This window comes from Cucurbita pepo, chromosome LG14 (genome assembly GCF_002806865.2).
Source record: "Cucurbita pepo subsp. pepo cultivar mu-cu-16 chromosome LG14, ASM280686v2, whole genome shotgun sequence".
Taxonomy (NCBI): Eukaryota; Viridiplantae; Streptophyta; class Magnoliopsida; order Cucurbitales; family Cucurbitaceae; genus Cucurbita; species Cucurbita pepo.
Window position 1 is genome coordinate 3,621,237 of NC_036651.1, and position 21,943 is coordinate 3,643,179.

Consider the following 21,943-nt stretch of genomic DNA (forward strand, 5'->3'; position numbering starts at 1 on the left):
AGAGAGTCGAGATAGTCTACCATGAAACTGGATTTACATATTTTCAAACATCTTAACGGATGGTTGATTGGACTGAAAATGTTTGTGCTTTTGACTATCCCGTCCAAAGTAGGTTAAGCTTATTTGAATCATAGTCCAGCACTTGAACGAGCTTGTAACAATCCAAGTCCACCACTAGTACATAGTGTTCTCTTTGGGTTTTCTTTTCCGAGGTACCCCTCAAGATTTTTAAAACGCGTCTACTGGAGAGAGATTTATACACCTTTATAAAGAATGTTTCGTTCCCCTCTCCAATCGATGTGAAAGCTCACAGAGCTGTTGATATTAGTTTGCTATTATTTTATTTCTTATTTGCCTCGAGCTTAATTTGCATGCAATTCACCGTAGTGGTTGTAATAATTTTAGAAGAAACGAGAGTTAAAAAAGTGACGATGACAATCGGCAACAATAGACAGACAGTGACAACCATTGATGGAAGAAGAAAGAAAAACATAAAATATAACAATATTTTTTATTATTTAAAGTTTTAAAAAGTGTGTAATAAATTTGTAAAATTTTAATTTTGTAATTAATAAGTTATTATAAAAGAAAAAAATAATTAACTAAATATAAAATTGAATTTATGACTAAAAAAATTATGAAAAAAAATCGAAAATTCAAAATATAAATTGAAGTTGGAGGTGGCAGCGGACCGTAAGGAGTTCAGAGAGAACGGAGGCATCTTCAATTGCTCAGAGACGCCGCCGTCTGAAACCCTAATTTCATTTTGTTTGCCTCTGTGTTCTTAAATGTACGCGCTGAGATCATCGTTCTCTATTTCCTCTCGCTATAATCCTTCCTCCTTGCTCCGAATTGATCCGCTCTTGTACTGTTTCTTCTCTTCTTCTTCCCACAGCCAAGCCTCTGCTTCATATGGAATCGTCGTTCAATACCTTATTGATACCTTCGAACTCTCCCCCGCCAGAGCGGTGTCGATTATGAGGAGCCGCAGAGGCATTGAATCGACGGAAAAGCCTCAATCCGTTTACAAATATCTTTCAGAGCTCGGATTCTCCAAAGCTCACATTCAATCGACGATTCGCCTTGCGCCGCAGATCGCGTTTTCCAACATCGAAAGGACTCTGAAGCCGAAGATTGAGTTCTTCCAGAATCTTGGCTTGGTCGGCTCCGATTTGGGTAGGTTCATTTCCAAGCATTCTACGCTTTTGACTGTTAGTTTGGAGAAGAAATTGATGCCTAGTGTTGAGATTCTTCAGAGTGTTTTCCCCAAGGATGAGTGTAATAGCGATCTCCTGCAAGGTATGCAGCGATGTTGTGATAAGCTTATGCGATTTCCGTATACAAGGTTGCTTGTCAATATTAATTACTTACAAAGTTGCGGGATTGTTGGTTCTCAACTCTCTATGTTACTGAAGAGGCAACCTGCACTTTTTGGTAAGCGTGAATCTCAAGTTAGAGATATTGTTTCCATGGTTGTAGAGACTGGTTTTTCTACAAATACTAAAATGTTTGTTCATGGACTTCATGCTATCAGTAGTGTAACGAATGCGACCTTCAAGAAGAAAGTGGAATTGATTTGCAGCTTTGGAATAACTGAGAAGGAATGTATGAGAATGTTTACTTCTGCTCCTGTTTTGATAAGAACCTCCGGTGGTAAACTTAAACGTGGTCTAGAATTCTTTATGAATGAGGCAGAAGTCAGTAGATCAGATATTGTTCGTAAACCTACTTGTTTGATGCACGCCATGGAGGGGAGGGTGCTCCCTCGGTATAGAGTTCTTCAGGTCGTAAAGTCGAAGAGGCTATTGATGAAACACCCGCAATTGATTGATATATTGGGGATGTCTGATGAGGATTTCTTGGATAAATTCGTGCACAGGTTTCCTGATCATGTGACAGAATTGTTGGCTGCCTTTAGAGGTCAATGTATGGATGAATTGCAGCCTAAGGAGTTGGAAACATGAAGACATGGCCAGAACTAGAGCTTATTTGATCCAACATCTAGTTGCCCATCACGACAAAGTGTTTGTCGATCTTGATGTGCTTGGTGCACCAGATTTGAACCAAGTCATATGGTTGTTTGCTGCCAGTATGAACTTGGGTTTCTTGCAAGGGGCTTGTTCTCTGTGACAGAGCACTTCTTAAGATTTTGGTAAGTTTATCTGACAATTGANAAGACTCTGAAGCCGAAGATCGAGTTCTTCCAGAATCTTGGCTTGGTCGGCTCCGATTTGGGTAGGTTCATTTCCAAGCATTCTACGCTTTTGACTGTTAGTTTGGAGAAGAAATTGATGCCTAGTGTTGAGATTCTTCAGAGTGTTTTCCCCAAGGATGAGTGTAATAGCGATCTCCTGCAAGGTATGCAGCGATGTTGTGATAAGCTTATGCGATTTCCGTATACAAGGTTGCTTGTCAATATTAATTACTTACAAAGTTGCGGGATTGTTGGTTCTCAACTCTCTATGTTACTGAAGAGGCAACCTGCACTTTTTGGTAAGCGTGAATCTCAAGTTAGAGATATTGTTTCCATGGTTGTAGAGACTGGTTTTTCTACAAATACTAAAATGTTTGTTCATGGACTTCATGCTATCAGTAGTGTAACGAATGCGACCTTCAAGAAGAAAGTGGAATTGATTTGCAGCTTTGGAATAACTGAGAAGGAATGTATGAGAATGTTTACTTCTGCTCCTGTTTTGATAAGAACCTCCGGTGGTAAACTTAAACGTGGTCTAGAATTCTTTATGAATGAGGCAGAAGTCAGTAGATCAGATATTGTTCGTAAACCTACTTGTTTGATGCACGCCATGGAGGGGAGGGTGCTCCCTCGGTATAGAGTTCTTCAGGTCGTAAAGTCGAAGAGGCTATTGATGAAACACCCGCAATTGATTGATATATTGGGGATGTCTGATGAGGATTTCTTGGATAAATTCGTGCACAGGTTTCCTGATCATGTGACAGAATTGTTGGCTGCCTTTAGAGGTCAATGTATGGATGAATTGCAGCCTAAGGAGTTGGAAACATGAAGACATGGCCAGAACTAGAGCTTATTTGATCCAACATCTAGTTGCCCATCACGACAAAGTGTTTGTCGATCTTGATGTGCTTGGTGCACCAGATTTGAACCAAGTCATATGGTTGTTTGCTGCCAGTATGAACTTGGGTTTCTTGCAAGGGGCTTGTTCTCTGTGACAGAGCACTTCTTAAGATTTTGGTAAGTTTATCTGACAATTGAAAAATCAAATTCTTCCTAGATGTATACAATAATAATTGTGAAGCATGAACACTTTAGCTTGGATAATGTGCTTGTATTTGGGAATATTATTGAACTCGTTGATAATTATTTGAACAAATCCGACACATTCGATGGGTATGTCCTGGTTTATGTTCATGACTTGTTCTTGTTTAAGGTAGGATAGCCTCAATTACATTCTTGAACTGTCTGGCTATTAGTTCCTTGTTTGTTGCTTTGAAACTTGAACAGTCTCATCTTAGCTTTAAAATGGAGCTTAGGCCCTCATAACTTCATAGCTATCAAATTTGGACTTCCACATTCGGCTTGAGAATTTTAGTTGGTGATTTGATTATTGATTTTCTTTTGCAACCAAAGTTCATCTTGCCGCTTAGGAGAGTGCACCAGATACGTTTGTATCGTGCAAAATATACCATAGAGCCTCTTCTCTTGGAGTTTTCGAACAAAATTACTCTTTGTTTGACACCTGAGTCATTATGACCTCATCTTCGATGTGAAATTCCACATTGGATGGAGGGGGGAACGACGTATTCCTTATAAGGGTATGAAAATCTTTTCCTACTAGGCACGTTTTAAAGTCGTGAAGCTGATAGTGAAATGTAACGGGCCAATGTGAACAATATATGCTAGTGGTGGACTTGGACTATTATGTTCGAGGCTCATAGCTTCTTTATTTTGATACCATATGCAATTATAACTTAGCGATAATTGACACGTACTCTTTTAATTAATGTTAAATATTCAAATCTTGAAATCTTGTATTAAAATTTTAATTTTGGTCTATAAATATAAAAATGTATTTAAATGGGTAAACCAATATATTTTTATTTTATTTTATTTTGTAACATATTTTTTAAAAATAAAGTTACATAAGAAAATGAATGGGTTGTCTTGTGAATCATTGAATACTTTTGTACTTGTTTATCCTCTTCTATATATTCTTGATATATCAATTAATCAAATTATTACATTTCATCCTTATCTAATTTCTTCAAACCGTCCAAGTTCACCGCTAACAAATGTTGTTCACTTTAGCCCATCTTTACGGGTTTAAAACGTGTCTACTAGGAAGAAGTGTGGACCACACTTTTATAAGAAATGTTTTGTTCCCCTCTCCAATCGGTGTGAGATCTCACAATTCACCCCTTTGGCTAGCTCTAATACCATTTTGTAACAGCTCAAGCTCACCGCTAGCAGATATTGTTCGTTTTGGTCCGTTACGTATTGCTGTCAACCTCACGACTTTAAAACGTGTCTACTAAGAGAAGGTTTCCACGCCCTTATAAAGAATGTTTTGTTCTCCTTTCTAACGGATCAGATCTCTTTTAAAAATTATTGAAATTTATTATAGTACAATAATTTTAATATTTATAATATATTTATTAGAAAATAGACGGAATATATAATATTTCTTAAAAAAAAAAACAAACAAAATCACTAAATTAATGGTGGGCGTTTACGAAGAAAAATCTAATATATATTAATTGATCATCCGATTAAAATTCCGTGGAATCTATTAATATTTAAAAATATATATATTTATAAAAGCAAAATTTGAGTATAGAAAAATTTGACCAACTATCCGTTATATCACGATTATGTACCTATAATTATGATAGTACGATGATGAATTCATTTATGATTAGTCCACATATGCATTTCAGTTGGTATAAGCACGATGACGCTCCCTCATGTTTATCATTATGTATGCATCACAATACGTTATGATGTACTATGTTGAGACTCTAGAGGGCGGCCAATTACCTTCACATATGGTTAAAAGTCATTTATGGCTTGTCCACATATGTATCTTTGTTGGCAGACAGATTGAGTCGTTCTCCCCTACTACGATGCTACTATGATGAGACTCTAGAGGATTATCAGCTATTTCTAACAGTAATGAAGTCAACTAACCTCAAGTAGATAATTTAGTTGGTTTGGCAAGTTCCAGCTAATTGCACACTTACACCAATTAAGCTTAGAAGCATGATTGTTACAGGATAGAAAATTGGCAAAGATGAAAATGGTATCAGAGCCAGTCACCGGACGATGTGCCGGCCTTCTCGCTGTTCCCCGAAGGGGGGTAGACACGAGGCGGTGTGCCAGTGAGGACGCTGAGCCTCGAAGGGGGGTGGATTGTGATGTCCCACATTGGTTGGGGAGGAGAACAAATCACCATTTATAAGGGTGTGGAAACCTTCCCCCTAGCAGACGCGTTTTAAAGCCTTGAGGGGAAGCCCAAAAGGGAAAGCTCAAAGAGGACAATATCTACCAGCGGTGGATCTGGGTCGTTACAATTGTTGTGTTTCAAGGTAGGTAGGAATGAGTGATCAAAACCCAGATGTGCAAAGTATCAAGAGTCCACCATTTCAATAGGTAACGGTATAAAATATTTAAATTGGGTTACTTTGAGTTATTCATTATGTGTATCTCTCAATTGGTAAGTCATCTGAAAAGACCGATGTTTTTTGTTATGGCGAAGTTGAAGTTGAGCAAATGATTTGAATAACACTTCTCTACCCACAGAGCGCTCTCATGGACCAACCGAAAATGTCGGATGTTGTGATGATGCTCGAAGGAGACGACTTGACTGAGCGTTGGGAGGAATGGAAGAGAGTCGAGGTAGTCTACCACGAAACTAAATTTGCATCTTTTCAAACGTTCTGAATGGATGATTGATGAGACAGAAAATGTTTGTTGTTTTGAGCTATGCAGTCCTAGGTAGGTTAACCTTATTTGAACACTTAATGAGCTTGTAACAATCCAAGCCCACCACTAGTACATAGTGTTCTGTTTGGGCTTTCTCTTCCGAGCTTCCCCTCAAAGATTTTAAAACGTGTCTGTTGGGATAAGTTTCACACCTTTAACAAGAATGTTTGGTTCCTTTCTAATTTTGTAATTAATAAATTTCTTTTTGTTTTGTAATTAATAAGTTATTATAAAGGAAAAAAATAATTAACTAAATATAAAATTGAATTTATGACTAAAAAAATTTTAATTTCTAAAAAATTATGAAAAAAAATCGAAAATTCAAAATCTAAATTGAAGTTGGAGGTGGTAGCGGACCGTAAGGAGTTCAGAGAGAACGGAGGCATCTTCAATTGCTCAGAGACGCCGCCGTCTGAAACCCTAATTTCATTTTGTTTGCCTCTGTGTTCTTAAATGTACGCGCTGAGATCATCGTTCTCTATTTCCTCTCGCTATAATCCTTCCTCCTTGCTCCGAATTGATCCGCTCTTGTACTGTTTCTTCTCTTCTTCTTCCCACAGCCAAGCCTCTGCTTCATATGGAATCGTCGTTCAATACCTTATTGATACCTTCGAACTCTCCCCCGCCAGAGCGGTGTCGATTATGAGTAGCCGCAGAGGCCTTGAATCGACGGAAAAGCCTCAATCCGTTTACAAATATCTTTCAGAGCTCGGATTCTCCAAAGCTCACATTCAATCGACGATTCGCCTTGCGCCGCAGATCGCGTTTTCCAACATCGAAAGGACTCTGAAGCCGAAGATTGAGTTCTTCCAGAATCTTGGCTTGGTCGGCTCCGATTTGGGTAGGTTCGTTTCCAAGCATTCTACGCTTTTGACTATTAGTTTGGAGAAGAGATTGATGCCTAGTGTTGAGATTCTTAAGAGTGTTTTCCCCAAGGATGAGTGTAATAGCGATCTCCTGCAAGTTATGCAGCGATGTTCTGATATGCTTATGCGATCTCCGTATACAAGGTTGCTTGTCAATATTAATTACTTACAAAGTTGTGGGATTGTTGGTTCTCAACTCTCTATGTTACTGAAGAGGCAACCTGCACTCTTTGGTATGCGTGAATCTCAAGTTAGAGATATTGTTTCCATGGTTGTAGAGACTGGTTTTTCTACAAATACTAAAATGTTTGTTCATGGACTTCATTCTATCAGTAGTGTAAGTAATGCGACCTTCAAGAAGAAAGTGGGATTGATTTGCAGCTTTGGAATAACTGAGAAGGAATGTATGAGAATGTTTACTTCTGCTCCTGGTTTGATAAGAACCTCCGTTGGTAAACTTAAACGTGGTCTAGAATTCTTTATGAATGAGGCAGAAGTCAGTAGATCAGATATTGTTCGTAAACCTACTTGTTTGATGCACGCCATGCAGGGGAGGGTGCTCCCTCGGTATAGAGTTCTTCAGGTTGTAAAGTCGACGAGGCTATTGAAGAAACACCCGCAATTGCTTGATATATTGGGGATGTCTGATGAGGATTTCTTGGATAAATTCGTGCACAGGTTTCCTGATCATGTGACAGAATTGTTGGCTGCCTTTAGAGGTCAATGTATGGATGAATTGCAGCCTATGGAGTTGGAAACATGAAGACATGGCCAGAACTAGAGCTTATTTGATCCAACATCTAGTTGCCCATCACGACAAAGTGTTTGTCGATCTTGATGTGCTTGGTGCACCAGATTTGAACCAAGTCATATGGTTGTTTGCTGCCAGTATGATCTTGGGTTTCTTGCAAGAGGATTGTTCTCTGTGACAGAGCACTTCTTAAGATTTTGGTAAGTTTATCTGACAATGGAAAAATCAAATTCTTCCTAGATGTATACAGTAATAATTGTGAAACATGAACACTTTAGCTTGGATAGTGTGCTTGTATTTGGGAATATTATTGAACTCGTTGATAATTATTTGAACAAATCTGACACATTTGATGGGTATGTCCTGGTTTATGTTCATGACTTGTTCTTGTTTAAGGTAGGATAGCCTCAATTACATTCTTGAACTGTCTGGCTATTAGTTCCTTGTTTGTTGCTTTGAAACTTGAACAGTCTCATCTTAGCTTTAAAATGGAGCCTTGGCCCTCGTAACTTCATAGCTATCAGATTTGGACTTCCACATTGGGCTTGAGAATTTTAGTTGGTGATTTGATTATGGATTCTCTTTTGCAACCAAAGTTCATCTTGCCAAGATCTTCATGCTTAGGAGAGTGCACCAAATCAATGCTCATGTACCAACCTCAATACAACATACAGAAGAATGTCATTCATATTTCAAGTGAAAAGACAGTATTAGATCCAACATATTGAATATTTTTATGGCTGCTCGTTATATGTCGGGGTGTTTTTTCAATTTAGTCTCTCGTTGTCGATGAAGAATAAAATAGGATTCTAATAATCTGATGTAATTTTAACGGGGGTAGGTTGATTTATTATAGAAAGTTTTAGGTATTTTCAGTCGATCAAAGTTGTTTGGGTGGATGGTTTAAAAAATGATAATTTGTCGGTTGTGATTTGAACTGAATCATGTTCATCTTCATAAAATTTACCACCCATTGTTAATTTGTTTACATAAATAAACTAAAAATAATTAAGGGTATAAAAAATTAGAAAAATTTTAATAAACAAGAAGTCCACTTGGTAGGAATTTTTTTAATAATACTTCATATTTTTGTTGGTTATATTACTTTATATCTTTTTATAAGTATTTATTCATTATTTTCAATTTCTTTCAACAGATGGATCTGTGGCGCAATGGTAGCGCGTCTGACTCCAGATCAGAAGGTTGCGTGTTCGATTCACGTCAGGTTCAATTTTTTTCCCTTTTTTTTTTTTTTTTTTTTTAAATTTTCCCTTTTCGATTTTTTCTTTCCTTTTCTTTTTCGATTTTTTTTTTAAATTTTCCCTTTTCGATTTTTTCTTTCCTTTTCTTTTTCCTTTTTTTTTTTTTATTTTCCCTTTTCGATTTTTTCTTTCCTTTTCTTTTTCGATTTTTTTTTTTATTTTCCCTTTTCGATTTTTTCTTTCCTTTTCTTTTTCGATTTTTTTTTAATTTTCCCTTTTCGATTTTTTCTTTCCTTTTCTTTTTCGATTTTTTTTTTAATTTTCCCTTTTCGATTTTTTCTTTCCTTTTCTTTTTCGATTTTTTTTTAATTTTCCCTTTTCGATTTTTTCTTTCCTTTTCTTTTTCGATTTTTTTTTTAATTTTCCCTTTTCGATTTTTTCTTTCCTTTTCTTTTTCGATTTTTTTTTAATTTTCCCTTTTCGAATCTTTATATTTTCTTCTTTCTCCCTCCTTTTCGATTCTTTTTTTTTTTAATTTTTATTTTCAAAATTTCCAACTTTTTTCCCTTATTGATTTGTTTTTAATTTTCCCTTTTCGAATATTTTTTATTTTCTTTTCCTTTTTCGAATTTTTTTTTCTTTTTTCATTTGTCGATTTTAATTTTCAATTTTATAAGGACGTTTTTATATATAAAAAAGAGAAGAAATAATTAATACTTGAAATTAATTTTTTGAAGAGCCCTAAACAAGCACGATTTCCAAACTATAGGGAACTCAAATGAAATTTTGTGTTTTAAAATGACTAATGTAAATCTTCCGCTGTTAATTTTTTTTAAACACGTTAATTATCTCGTAGAGTCTATCACACTAGAGTTGAAACTAAAATCTAGATAGAGAATGACGAAGAAGAATATCAATAGATTAGTACTAGAAGGTCAAAACACATTAAAAAAAAGACAAATAGTGTAAAGTTCACACGAAAAAGGGTTTAAGTCCCATTGTAATAAAATATCGAGAATAAATTCATACCTATCTCGGGATGGATTAAATTACGAGATTGGAGTCTTAAAATTTACCCCCAATAAACCGACCCTAAATCAAAATTAGTGATTTTATAAATTTAATTTAAAACTTTATAGAAATATTAAATATTCTTCTAATTTAAACTAAATTAAGAAAAATAAATGATTATTTTTAAATTTTTGGAACCGTTGTAAATCACTTGATCGCAGGTGGTAATAGGATCAGCAACGAGTCATCAACATGCATATAAATTAAATGCCACGTCAGCAGACTCTTGGACTTTCCCAAGTTGTCTGGGTTCTTTATAAATTCCCAAATTTGCCGTAGTTGCATAATTTCTTTATTTATTATAAACACAGCTGACAGAGCCGGCATCATTACCGGCACGAAACCGAAAGCTTTGAAGCTTCGATTGATCGGCCATGGCGTTTCAGAAGCATATTTTGAAGAAGGCTCTACGAGAGGCGAACTTGAAGCGGCTCATTGGCCGTTCCAGGCCAGCCTTTTGTAGTTTTTTCTCTTCGATTCCTTTTGCTTCCGCTGCTACTGATCCCAAACCTGTTCTTCCGCCGTTTGATTACACGCCGAAGCCTTACAAAGGACCTCTTGCCGATGAAGTTTTTCAGAAGCGGAAGAAGTTTCTTGGCCCTTCGCTTTTTCACTACTACAAGAAGCCGGTAATCTCTCTGATTTCGACTACTACTCCTTATTTGATTGAGTTTTCTGCATTGTTGATTCTGCTGTCGTATCGTGATTTAGATTGATATGGAATTCTGGTGGTTCATTTAAGTGAACCGATTGTGATTTCTGGAAGAAGCACTAGATCTCTGCATTTGAGCAGGATTTTACTTGATCTGGTCGCTTTTCTTGCTTCGTTGCTACGTGATGATGATGAACTCATGCAGATTTGTTGATTGATTTGCCATATTATGCGATACGCTTGGTTTTTTGGTTTTCTTGAACATTTATCATTAAATTGAACTTTGTTTGTGTATTTGATGGATATCCTTCAATCCGCACATTCTTCAGAAACTGATTCTTTTGGTCTTGCTCTCTTAATTGAATAGCTCAACATTGTAGAAGGGAAAATGCAATATTTGTTTGATGAGAATGGGCGGCGGTACCTTGATGCTTTTGCTGGTATTGTTACTGTTTCTTGTGGGCACTGCCATCCTGATGTCTTGGCTGCAGTCAATGAGCAAAACAAGCTTTTACAGCATGCCACAACCATATACCTACACCATGCAATAGCTGATTTTGCTGAAGCATTGGCTGAGAAAATGCCTGGAAACTTGAAGGTGTTTTTCTCCTTTCAGAATTATTGAATAGTATCTATTCATTTTCGCTGTAATGGATGATTGATATTGAAGCAAAGCATCCAGGATATGTCAGGCTCTGTGGAAATTGTTGAACTTGTGTTCGGACCTTCATTAGAGATGGGATAAGAGATGTTGAATTACTAGAACTGGTGGATCTTTTCATCTTTCTCTGCGATGATGGTTGAGTTGTTATCTCATCACTACTTGATTGTAACGGTCCAAGTCCACCACCAGGAGATATTGTCCTATTTGAACTCTGTTTTGAGCTTTCTCTAGAGGTTTTTAAAACACGTCTGCTAGGTAGAAGTTTCCACATCCTTATAAAAAAATGTTTCGTTCTCCTCGCCAGCCGATATGGGATCTCACAATCCACCCCTTGCGAGGCCCAGCGTCCTCGCTGACACTTGTTCTCTTCTCCCATTGATGTGGGACCCCCCAATCCGCCCCCTTTGTGGCCCAACATCCTTGCTGGCACACCACTAGTGTCCACCCATTTAAGGCTTAGCCTGCTGGTGTCTGGCTCTAATACCATTTGTAACGGTCCAAGCCCACTGCTAGCAAATATTGTCCTCTTCGGGCTTTTAAAAAGCGTCTGCTAGGGAGAGATTTCCACACTCTTGTAAAAAAATGCTTCATTCTCCTCCTTGGGATCTCACATTGATCTCCTTATTACCCTTGTATAGAACATCATCTCCTGTACTGATTGAAACTTCTGCTTACTTGATTATGCAGGTTGTATATTTTGTAAACTCCGGGACAGAAGCAAATGAATTAGCCATGCTTATGGCCCGTCTGTACAGTGGTAATCTAGGTATGATTGCATTGAGAAATGCATACCATGGAGGAAGTTCTAACACAATTGGACTGACGGCTTTGAATACATGGAAGTACCCAATACCTCAGGTTTTTCTATTCAGAGCTTAATCTGCAGTGATATTGGTTCATTTGGTTGCCTGTATGCTAGTGATAGAACTTTCATTGCCTTCTGGTTTTCTACTAGTCTGATCATGTGCAATTTACTCGGTGCAAACACACGTAATCTATTGCTTGTTGTAGTCGACAGCTGCATTTGCTGTAGTTTGCAGGGCAGTTCAATCTAAGTATTTTGATTCATCTGCAAAATTCTTGTGGTACCTTGCAGGGTGAAATTCATCATGTTGTGAGTCCCGATCCATATCGTGGTATCTTTGGGTCAGATGCTAGTAGTTATGTCAAAGATGTCCAAGATCATATAGATTACGGTACTTCAGGCAGAGTTGCTGGATTTATAGCTGAAACAATTCAGGTTTCTTTTTCTGATGTCTGAAATTGAACATGATAACCACATTCTACATAAACTTGAAGGTACATTTGGTTTTCCATTATCTCAGGGTGTTGGAGGAGCTGTTGAATTAGCACCTGGATACTTGAAACCCGTTTACGACATTGTTCGGAAGGCTGGTGGTGTTTGTATTGCTGATGAGGTTCAAACTGGCTTCGGCCGTACAGGAAGCCATTATTGGGGCTTTGAGACGCAGGGCGTGGTTCCTGATATAGTAACCATGGCAAAGGTAATAGTCCTGTTGGAGAACCACGGCAGCTCATCGTTCGTGTCGTTCATTAGAAGTTATTCCCAGCGTTCCTAAGTATTGAACTTTTCAGGGTATTGGAAATGGTTTGCCATTGGGAGCAGTGGTGACAACGCCTGAAATAGCAAGCACGATGGCTCAAAAACTTCAGTTCAACACTTTTGGAGGGAACCCAGTTTGTTCTGCTGGGGGACTTGCAGTTCTAAGAGTTGTTGACAAGGAGAGACGTCAAGCACATTGTGCAGATGTTGGTGCGCACTTACTAGAGCGATTGAGAGGTCTCCAGGAAAAATATGAAAGTAATTTCTCTTAGACTATGACTTTAATTTCCAAGTAGTCCACCTCCCTCTAATCCTTCTTAACGTTGACATTTTTTCCAAAGAACAATATTTGTGATATCCGGTCGGAGAGAACAAAGCATTGTTTATAAGAGGATGGAAACCTCTCCCTAGCAGATGCGTTTTAAAAACCTTGAGCGGAAGTCCGAAAGAGAAAGCCCAAAGAGGACAATATCTACTAACAGTGGGTCAGATGCGTTTTAAAAACCTTGAGCGGAAGTCCGAAAGAGAAAGCCCAAAAAGGACAATATCTACTAACAGTGGGTCAGATGCGTTTTAAAAACCTTGAGCGGAAGTCCGAAAGAGAAAGCCCAAAAAGGACAATATCTACTAACAGTGGGTCAGATGCGTTTTAAAAACCTTGAGCGGAAGTCCGAAAGAGAAAGCCCAAAAAGGACAATATCTACTAACAGTGGGTCAGATGCGTTTTAAAAACCTTGAGCGGAAGTCCGAAAGAGAAAGCCCAAAAAGGACAATATCTACTAACAGTGGGTCAGATGCGTTTTAAAAACCTTGAGCGGAAGTCCGAAAGAGAAAGCCCAAAAAGGACAATATCTACTAACAGTGGGCTGTACTGTTACAAATGGTATCAGAGCCAGACATCGGCCAATGTGCCAGCGAAGAGGCTGAACCTTGAAGGGGGTGGACACGAGGCGGTGTGCCCTAAGGACACTGGTCCCAAAGGGGGTGGATTGAGGGGTCCCACATCGATTGGAGAAGGAACGAGTGCCAGGGACGGCGCTGGCCCCGAAAGGGGGTGAATTGTGACTGAGATCCCACTATCAGTTAGGGAGAAGAACAAAAACATTCTTTTGGAAACCTCTTCCTAGCATACACATAAACACATTTTAAAAACCGTGAAGGAAAACTCAAGGAGGACAAATATCGGTTGGCGGTGGGCTTGCAAAAGAAATCATCATCTCATTTGAGTAATGAATTTTGTTCCATTACAACATTAGAACCCTTGCAAAAGAAATCATCATCTCATTTGAGTAATGAATTTTGTTCCTTTCCAGTCATAGGAGATGTACGAGGAAGAGGATTAATGATAGGTGTAGAATTCGTGACGGATCAGAAGGACAAAACCCCAGCAAAGACCGAAACCGCAGTATTGTTCGAGAAACTAAGAGGTACTTCTATTCTCTGATCTCCAAACCAAATAAGCCAAACTGAAAGTAACTCATGGCTGCTGTTCTAACGACTCGTTTGGTTCCGATTGAAGAACTGGGCGTTCTCGTGGGGAAAGGAGGTCTGCATGGCAATGTATTTCGAATAAAGCCCCCAATGTGTTTCACAAAAGATGATTCAGGTATCTTATATATCTTTTAATGAATCTACATTTCATGAACTGTCTGTCTGGCTCTGAAAATGAAGATTTTCTTTTGAGTTTCTCATACTCCTTTCCCCGCCTCATCTGCAGATTTTCTTGTTGATGCTTTGGACTATGCCATTTCAAAGCTGTAAAAGCTTCAATCTGGTAAACAACGACAACCCATCAGTGTTCTTGTATGTTACTTAAAATAAAATGTAATTCTTGTTTGTAGAAGCTACCATGTGTTGTGTACTATATTACAAGTTTTAAACCAGGACTTAGTTTCAGAAACCTTTTCTTGTGTTGTGTACTGATTGAACGTTGTTTCTACGAGTGAATATAAGTATTTATATACAGAAGTTTATAATTCTACTTTGTCATCGACCTTAGATCTACAACCACACCACCATTGTCGTCGCCAACCACATTCACATTCGTAGTGAAGTTCCAGACATGAAATCTTCAGATTTAAGAAATTCAAGATCTAAAAACTTCATATTTGGAGGGAAGGATGAGGTTCCAATTTGAATCAACTAACAGAAACTAACTACTACAGGCACATACATTCATGAATGTCATTCTAGTAATCAGTTCACCACAAAAATTTCCATGTCATCACAAAACTACACTAAATAGATTATATTTGAGACAACTTGGCAATACAACAGATGTCAAAAATCAATCATACTTACAATTTTTCTCTCGCGATAAGATTCTCGATATCAATATTTACAAACGGGTGTGGTATGAGTAGGAAGCTTGCAAAATGGTATGCTATGACTTTGCATTCCTCATTATAAATGTTTTACCAATACACTACCAACAAGCTTGTAGATCCTTAGGATGATCATGAACCAACTTTGAACTTGACAAATGTTGATGGTGAACTATGTAGGCTCGCAAGGACGATTAGCCCAAAGCGAGCTCAATGCTCGGAGTCGTTGAAAAAACTCCCCAAGAATAAGAAGGCCTTGAGCAGATTGCCGAGTTGTTAGAATTTTGTACATCTGTTGCAATGTTTCCTGTCGTAGATGGTCAGCCTATTTGGGCATTAGAAAAGAGAGAGTAGAAAAAAGTAGGTAACGTTCGATGAAATATTAAAAAAGACAAACGGAACCTTAGATCTACCAATTATAATGAGAAGTAGAATTCTGAGTTATGTCTGAGCTAAACCTTGAAAATCTTAGTGTCATAATGTCTTTCAAATCAACAACTATACAAAATGATAACCTAGAGTCAGATTTGTCGATTGACTTCGTGAATAAGTTCTAAATGCATAGAGGATGAGTGACTAAGATGATGGACGCTCTCTAACACACATGGCCTCGACTTCGGACATGGGGCATGGGAGGTTAAGGTGACCAAAGAGAATGATAATAAAAGAACACATCTTATGAACACATGAGCTCAAGAAATATGTTACCTGATTCACAAAGCTAATGAGTGCTTCTAATCTTTCCATTGCAGCAGTCATCTGTAGGGGATAACTTCCTTCACTCAGCTGACCAGCCACTACGCTCTCAAATAGATTTTGTTGTAGTTTTTCCATACCTTGTCTAAGAGCATCTTCTGCTTGTAAACACGATTTCGTAAGGCTACTAGTTTCGGAAACTTGTTGATCGGTCAGTATCTTCAGCTGAGGTATCAAAACCTGTATATGACATAACTTCGTGAACAATATTAAACTAAGAGGTCGTTTGTTCATATATATCTACTTATTGCTCTCATTCTTGTATATCAAAAAACTTTCCAACTTTTCCAACGTCAAATATTGTAGGATCGATGGGTGATCGAGAATTGTGAACCCAATATATTCATCAAAATCAAGTGATTTTCTCAGAAGTGGGACTTTTGAGACGATAATTGAAATTCATGCTTCTAATCTAAAGCTATAATCTTCGTTCTTCTACGAGGTAGTCCATGAAACTATGTACAATAGTGAAATAAGGTCTTTTTAAGATCATGTGCACTCTCTAGGGAACCATTTTTTTAGTGTCAAAGTCTAGTTTGATAAGAAGTATTAGCTCTTTCTTTCCTGTCAATATCTCATTATGATTCATAAGAACATACCTTGAGAAGTTCTGAAGGGCGAAATCCTCCTATCCATAAGAAAAGTCTTTCAGCTGATGTTTTCCACATGCCTGACATGATATAGGAGACGTCTGCTTTTGCAGCTTTAGCTTTCATGCGAAAGAATTTGAAGTAATGTCTCATTGCATTTTCTACGAGTATTCGAAGCTCGATATCAGTAATATCAGCATGCACTGCAGTCCTCAGATCACATATCTGCCTGTTCTGCTCTTCTACCCATTGCTCATACTCTGATTCAAATGCAGAGATGCCTACAAAACAAATAGTGATGATATATTGAGAAGATAAGAATGCTAAAGCTCAAGGTAGATTGCAAGCGAACTGAATATCAAGGCATCCTACATCACTAACATTTTAGGCATCAACTCTTTTTCATATTGAACAAGATGCGATGTCGAATACAACATATCAACCCCGAGGGAAATTATTAGAAGTGGTAAAGAAGACCAGTAACAACCCAAGCCCAAGCTCACAACTAGCAGATATTGTCCTTTTTGGGCTTTCCCGTTTTTAAAACGGGTATGCTAGGGAGAGAGAGGTTTCCACAACCTTGTAAAGGATGCTTCGTTCACCTCCCATCTCCTCTCAATGGACGTGAGATCTTACAAGACCGGTCAATCTTGATAAAAAAAGTGAAAAGCAAAAAGAGAAGTGAACTTTTAGTAAAGTAGTGATGAAACATGGAACCACCTCCAATGGAAGAACTTTCCTTTCCCACACATCAATCAGTTAATCTTTACGTCTAGGACTCAAAAACGTTCATACACACACGCTTTACAGTTTACGATGACCCACATGTTCGGCTAAGAGTTTGGACTTTATATTCATCGTAGACAATACGACAAACACTTGATCTGCAAGAATTTAAGCCACTGATCACTTCCCTTAACTTTAAGCTCTCAAATTAATTTCAGATCTTGTAGCTTTCAATTCCCATCTTTCAGTTACCAAGCCACTAAACACCAAACAACAAAGGATCTATAATATTGACAAGACACGAGCATCAAAGATCAAAAAGAAGCATAAGAACAAACAACGATTGGCCACAAGAAAACCAACCTGAATTTGTGGTTCCTGATAAACCCGACGGGTTATTATCAAATCGGGATCCAGCCAACAAACCCTGAAGAAAAAGACAGGGCGCGACATCAAATTCGAGGCGATGGAATTAAACCAAACATAATGTTCCATCAAAAGGTTCGATTAAGGGCTAAATAAAATGAAGGAGAATCAAACATTGTTCGTACTTGTTGTCTTGCTTTTTCAAGCTCTTGCTCCAATTGGATGAGTTTTAAGCGGCTCGATTCCAATTGCTTAATATAGGCCTACAAACGAGATTTGAATTCGTAGTTGTTTACACTGTTCTGTGATTGGAATGAAAACTTTGAAATTGAAGGAAGAATTTCGGGCCGTACCTTTTTTCGCAGGCGACTTTTGCGAGCTGCTTCCCGATTTTGTGCGAGCCGTCTTTGAATCTGGAATTGAGTTTGTAAGTATAATGATGGTTCTTGATGGAAAATAACAAATAAATAATAAAAAATAATTTTAGCAAATTTTAAAAATATTTTAATTTCACTCTAAATAGCTTAAGAAAAATATTAATTTTATACATTTAATAAATTATAAAACATATAAAATTGATAAAAATTTAGATAAAAAAAAGGGACAGTAAAGCTAATTTCTTTTCCTAAAGTTTATAATTTTTTTTTTTTTTTTTTTTTTTTNTTATTTTTGTGCAAATTTTATTATATTGAAATTAATAAATTTATAAAAAAAAAAATAATAGGAAATTAAGTGGAAATTGAAGGATAAAAATTACTCAATTTTTAAATTTGAATCATAAATAATAATGTTGTAATATAATTACAAGTTTAGTCTCTGAATTTTAATATTTTATATTGGTTGGAATTTTTAATTTTTTTAAAAAATATCTAATAATTATTAGACTCTCAATTTTATATTCAATAAATTCATATTTAAATAATATATTATAAAAGTTGAAAATAAATAAAAGTAATATTAGAAAATTTCATATTATTGTTTTAAATTTTATTTTGAAAATACTCGCTATAAATAAAAAAAAATTATAAATTTGAATATTCGCTACATTTATTTTGAATATAGAATATATACCATTGATCATACCTTTTCATTCCGTTTGGTATCTTTTTGGTTATAAATGTGAGGATCTCCAAGTGAGCCGAGTGAGGCATCGTCCGACTAAAAAAAAAATTTAAAATAAAAATAATAAGTTTCGTTTAAATTTTAAAACAAAAAATGTTCCTAAACAGTTTTAATGGGTTCATTAAATTTAAATTGGTATGCTAACTTGCAGATAGCCTCATTATTATCGAACTACATTTTTTAAAAATTAAACAATGAAATTTTTAATTTTAAAATCTGACTCAAATCTCGAAAATGTTCTTACGCGTTCAAATAAAAAAAAAAAAAGAAATATTTGAATTTACTACTCGGAGTTCTAAACCTAGTAATCATTTAAACGATATATATGTAAACTTTCAACGACAATTTATTTTTTATAGACTTATTATATTTTAAAAAAAAAGAAACACAAATGTAATGAAAAAAGTACCTGATTTTCCAACTTTGTATCGGCCTCCATTAGAAGAGATGGTGCGTCTAAATTGGTTCGGAAAGTTTCTCCCCACATTCCAATTGGGTGAATAGGCTCGTACAATCCCATCCTTCCTAAATTGTCAAAATTAACTAATCATGAGTTCACACGCTATTCTCGAAATTAATATATTTAAGAAACGTAAAAATTATAATAAATTATAAAACATAGAAAATAAAAACACATATTTATTATTATTATTAGTTTTTTTTTTCTCTTTTACACAAAAATGAGTTTGGTTTGTAATTATAATATTTTTTATTTGGTAAAAAATAAAATAAAAATATATATATTCTCATTTTTCGATAAAACAACTAAAAAGTCAAAATAAGCCTAATTCTACTGGTTATATTATATAAATAAATAAAAGAAATAAAATATAAAAATTGAAATACTATATAATAAAATCAAAATATCTAAATTATTATCATTTTAAATTTAATTTTAATTCGGAAATTTGAAAAAAATAGAGAAGAGAGAGAAGGACAGATTAACCATATAATTAAAAACAAATCAAAATCATGTAACAATAAAAACAAAAAAATATATATATAATTAATATTAGTTCGAAAGCCAAGTTCAATAAAAATAATACAAATAAGCTGGCACTAATCCTTTTATTTAATTTCCCCCCTTTTAATTTAAAGAAAAAAAAAAAAAAAAAAAAAAAAAAAAAAAAANAAAAAAAAAAAAAAAAAAAAAAAAAAAAAAAACCAACATGTTCTTGCAAGTCAATATTTTCCCAGAAACTACAAAACCCACAAACAATTTCATCCATCAACTCAACACCAAATAACAAATCGAATTAGAAGAAACCAATCAAAATAGACGGAGAATCGAGAGAAACACCATCGTTGATCCAAATTCACTTATAACAATCATAAGAACGAAGAACGAAGAACGATGAACGATGAACGATGAACGATGAACGATGAACGATGAACGAACCTGGAAGAGAGGAGGACGAAGAAGGTTGGATTGAAAAAGGAGCATGTTTAGGGTAATTAGTGAGCTCAAACATAGACATCCCCAAATACAAACCCTTCAAATCAAAATCAAAATCAAAATCAAAATCAAAATCTTCTTCGATCACTTGCAACTTCCTCTCTTTCTTCCTTCCTTTTCTCTCTTCTTTCTCTAATTCTCTATCCTTCTCTCTCCTCTCCTTTTGGTCTCTTTTTTTTTTGTCTTCTCTCTCTCTTAAATGATTATATATATATATATATATATATATATATATATATATATATATGTTTATATATATTGGATGTGGGCTTAGTTTTAATTGGGTCAAGGTTGAATATGATTGGAGTTTCATGGCTGTGGTTTCTTCAATCTTTGCAAATTATTAGTTTTGGGGTTTATTTTTGTGATGTCATTTTTAAAAAAATAATAATAATTTCTGTTTATAATCATATGCTTCATTAAAGTTTTTTTTTTTTCTCTATTTTCATTATTTTATACTATAGTATTTGATGATGATTTCAACCTTTGTTTTGCAATAATAATGTCTTCATTTTTTTAATTTAAATTATGAATATAAAAACCTTATCCTTATCTGATTGATCTTATAGATTTGCTTTGTCATGAAATTAAATAACCATTGGAAATGGAAATACTACTTGGATCCCTATTTGTTGTTCGATCTATGTCTCTTTTTTTTTTTAATTTATTAATTTGAAAAAAATAATACGTGATATTCTATATGGGTTGGACACTGGAACGAAATGTTCCTTCCTAACAGACATATTTTAAAATTGTGAGGGTGATGACAATTTGTAACGGTGTTAGCAGTGAATTTGAGCTGTTATATAATGACCCGAGCTAATAAATCGAAAATTCTAAAATAAGAATAAAATTGCATGATTTTATTTATTATTTAAAAAAAAAATGTCCAAAAATGTGGAGGAATGTATAATATTGAAATTGGGGCCAACCAATGGGTGAATAGCATCTCCCACTTTCATGGTTGCCATAGTGTTGTTGTGAAGAGACATCCAAGTGCCACCCATATTATTGTAATATCATCATCACTATATAACAATAATAATATACCACAAACTTTTTTTTTTTTTTTTNAACCCACAAAGTCTATGAATTTATTTAAATTAAAATTTATTCGGGTCTCTATGCAATTTTTAAGACGACTTTTGACGATAGTACTTAGAAACAAAGACATGTTACACGAAATACTAACGACTTTGTGATTTGTCAAAAGCTGCTTTACAATTTTCAAGACTACATACTTAACTAAGCATCTAAAAATTTTAAGCGATGCTTTTTAGTTATAGAGGTTAAAACGACTTTTCGTCAGTTCTAGAAGTCATAATAAACTTAGCGTTATTCGGTATAAAAAAAAAATTATATTCAGTAAAGTAATACATTTAATCTCACCATAATGTTAAACCATACACTGAATCAGAATATCATCGCTAGGAGTGTTCAAAAACTTTAATAATCCATGTTAACGATATTTAATACTAAATTATAGTTTACCATATATATCATATTTGATATTTTATTATAAAGTTCTTATTATACGTATATTTTCCTTTATTGTTATTTTCATTTATTACTGTAATTTATTTGATTATAAATAAATAATTTTCACATCATATAGAGGTGGTGGATTAAACAAACATTCTCAATCCGAAAAACTCGATCAACTCAACTAGTTTAGTATGAGATGAGTTCATATAAATAAAAATTTTACGAATTAAGTTAATTCATAAGTTCTTAATTTTAAAATATACATTTTTTTTATTAAAAAATATATATATAAACAGGCTCAAACCAATCAACCATAAGAAAAGTTTACTATATGAAGAATTAAGTTAGAACTAAAAGAATGTCTCGACCTAATCGAACCCAATCCAATC

General features: G+C 35.3%; 4 protein-coding genes and 1 non-coding gene across 11 annotated transcripts; 4 read left to right on the forward strand and 1 right to left on the reverse strand.

Annotated features, from left to right (window-relative positions):
• Window positions 1-655: 655 nt before the first annotated feature.
• LOC111810052 lies at window positions 656-3,370 on the forward strand. Of its 3 annotated transcripts, none has more exons than XM_023696593.1 (2): window positions 656-1,133; window positions 2,193-3,370. In XM_023696593.1, the coding sequence occupies exons 1-2, from the start codon at window positions 789-791 to the stop codon at window positions 3,021-3,023; spliced, it is 1,176 nt and encodes a 391-aa protein (XP_023552361.1). In that variant the 5' UTR covers window positions 656-788; the 3' UTR covers window positions 3,024-3,370. The 3 variants fall into 3 exon arrangements, with proteins under 3 accessions (XP_023552361.1, XP_023552362.1, XP_023552360.1); XM_023696594.1 differs by having other exon boundaries at window positions 656-1,115; window positions 2,175-3,370; XM_023696592.1 differs by lacking the exon at window positions 2,193-3,370 and having other exon boundaries at window positions 656-2,173.
• A 2,922-nt stretch (window positions 3,371-6,292) lies between these two features.
• Window positions 6,293-7,956, forward strand: LOC111810053 (transcription termination factor MTEF1, chloroplastic-like). The gene has a single exon (XM_023696595.1). It carries the CDS (start codon window positions 6,413-6,415, stop codon window positions 7,586-7,588), a length of 1,176 nt encoding a protein of 391 aa, XP_023552363.1. The 5' UTR covers window positions 6,293-6,412; the 3' UTR covers window positions 7,589-7,956.
• A 778-nt stretch (window positions 7,957-8,734) lies between these two features.
• On the forward strand, window positions 8,735-8,806 carry TRNAW-CCA. Its single transcript has one exon. It is a non-coding gene; the product is annotated as a tRNA-Trp (tRNA).
• Window positions 8,807-10,152: 1,346 nt separating this feature from the next.
• LOC111810280 (alanine--glyoxylate aminotransferase 2 homolog 1, mitochondrial-like) lies at window positions 10,153-15,884 on the forward strand. 2 transcript variants are annotated; one of them, XM_023696949.1, is made up of 10 exons: window positions 10,153-10,478; window positions 10,869-11,099; window positions 11,853-12,023; window positions 12,262-12,405; window positions 12,491-12,670; window positions 12,762-12,987; window positions 14,043-14,156; window positions 14,249-14,335; window positions 14,447-14,503; window positions 15,806-15,884. In XM_023696949.1, exons 1-9 carry the CDS (start codon window positions 10,224-10,226, stop codon window positions 14,488-14,490), a joined length of 1,452 nt encoding a protein of 483 aa, XP_023552717.1. In that variant the 5' UTR covers window positions 10,153-10,223; the 3' UTR covers window positions 14,491-14,503; window positions 15,806-15,884. The 2 variants fall into 2 exon arrangements, with proteins under 2 accessions (XP_023552717.1, XP_023552716.1); XM_023696948.1 differs by lacking the exon at window positions 15,806-15,884 and having other exon boundaries at window positions 14,447-14,689.
• On the reverse strand, window positions 14,951-20,182 carry LOC111810281 (transcription factor TGA1-like). 4 transcript variants are annotated; one of them, XM_023696952.1, is made up of 9 exons: window positions 20,013-20,182; window positions 19,023-19,138; window positions 18,575-18,649; window positions 17,845-17,904; window positions 17,677-17,754; window positions 17,489-17,552; window positions 16,409-16,680; window positions 15,762-15,989; window positions 14,951-15,360 (listed from the first exon to the last, which is right to left on the reverse strand). In XM_023696952.1, exons 1-9 carry the CDS (start codon window positions 20,089-20,091, stop codon window positions 15,226-15,228), a joined length of 1,107 nt encoding a protein of 368 aa, XP_023552720.1. In that variant the 5' UTR covers window positions 20,092-20,182; the 3' UTR covers window positions 14,951-15,225. The 4 variants fall into 4 exon arrangements, with proteins under 4 accessions (XP_023552720.1, XP_023552718.1, XP_023552721.1 ...); XM_023696950.1 differs by having other exon boundaries at window positions 14,951-15,378; XM_023696954.1 differs by lacking the exon at window positions 14,951-15,360 and adding an exon at window positions 15,456-15,551.
• Window positions 20,183-21,943: the final 1,761 nt, after the last annotated feature.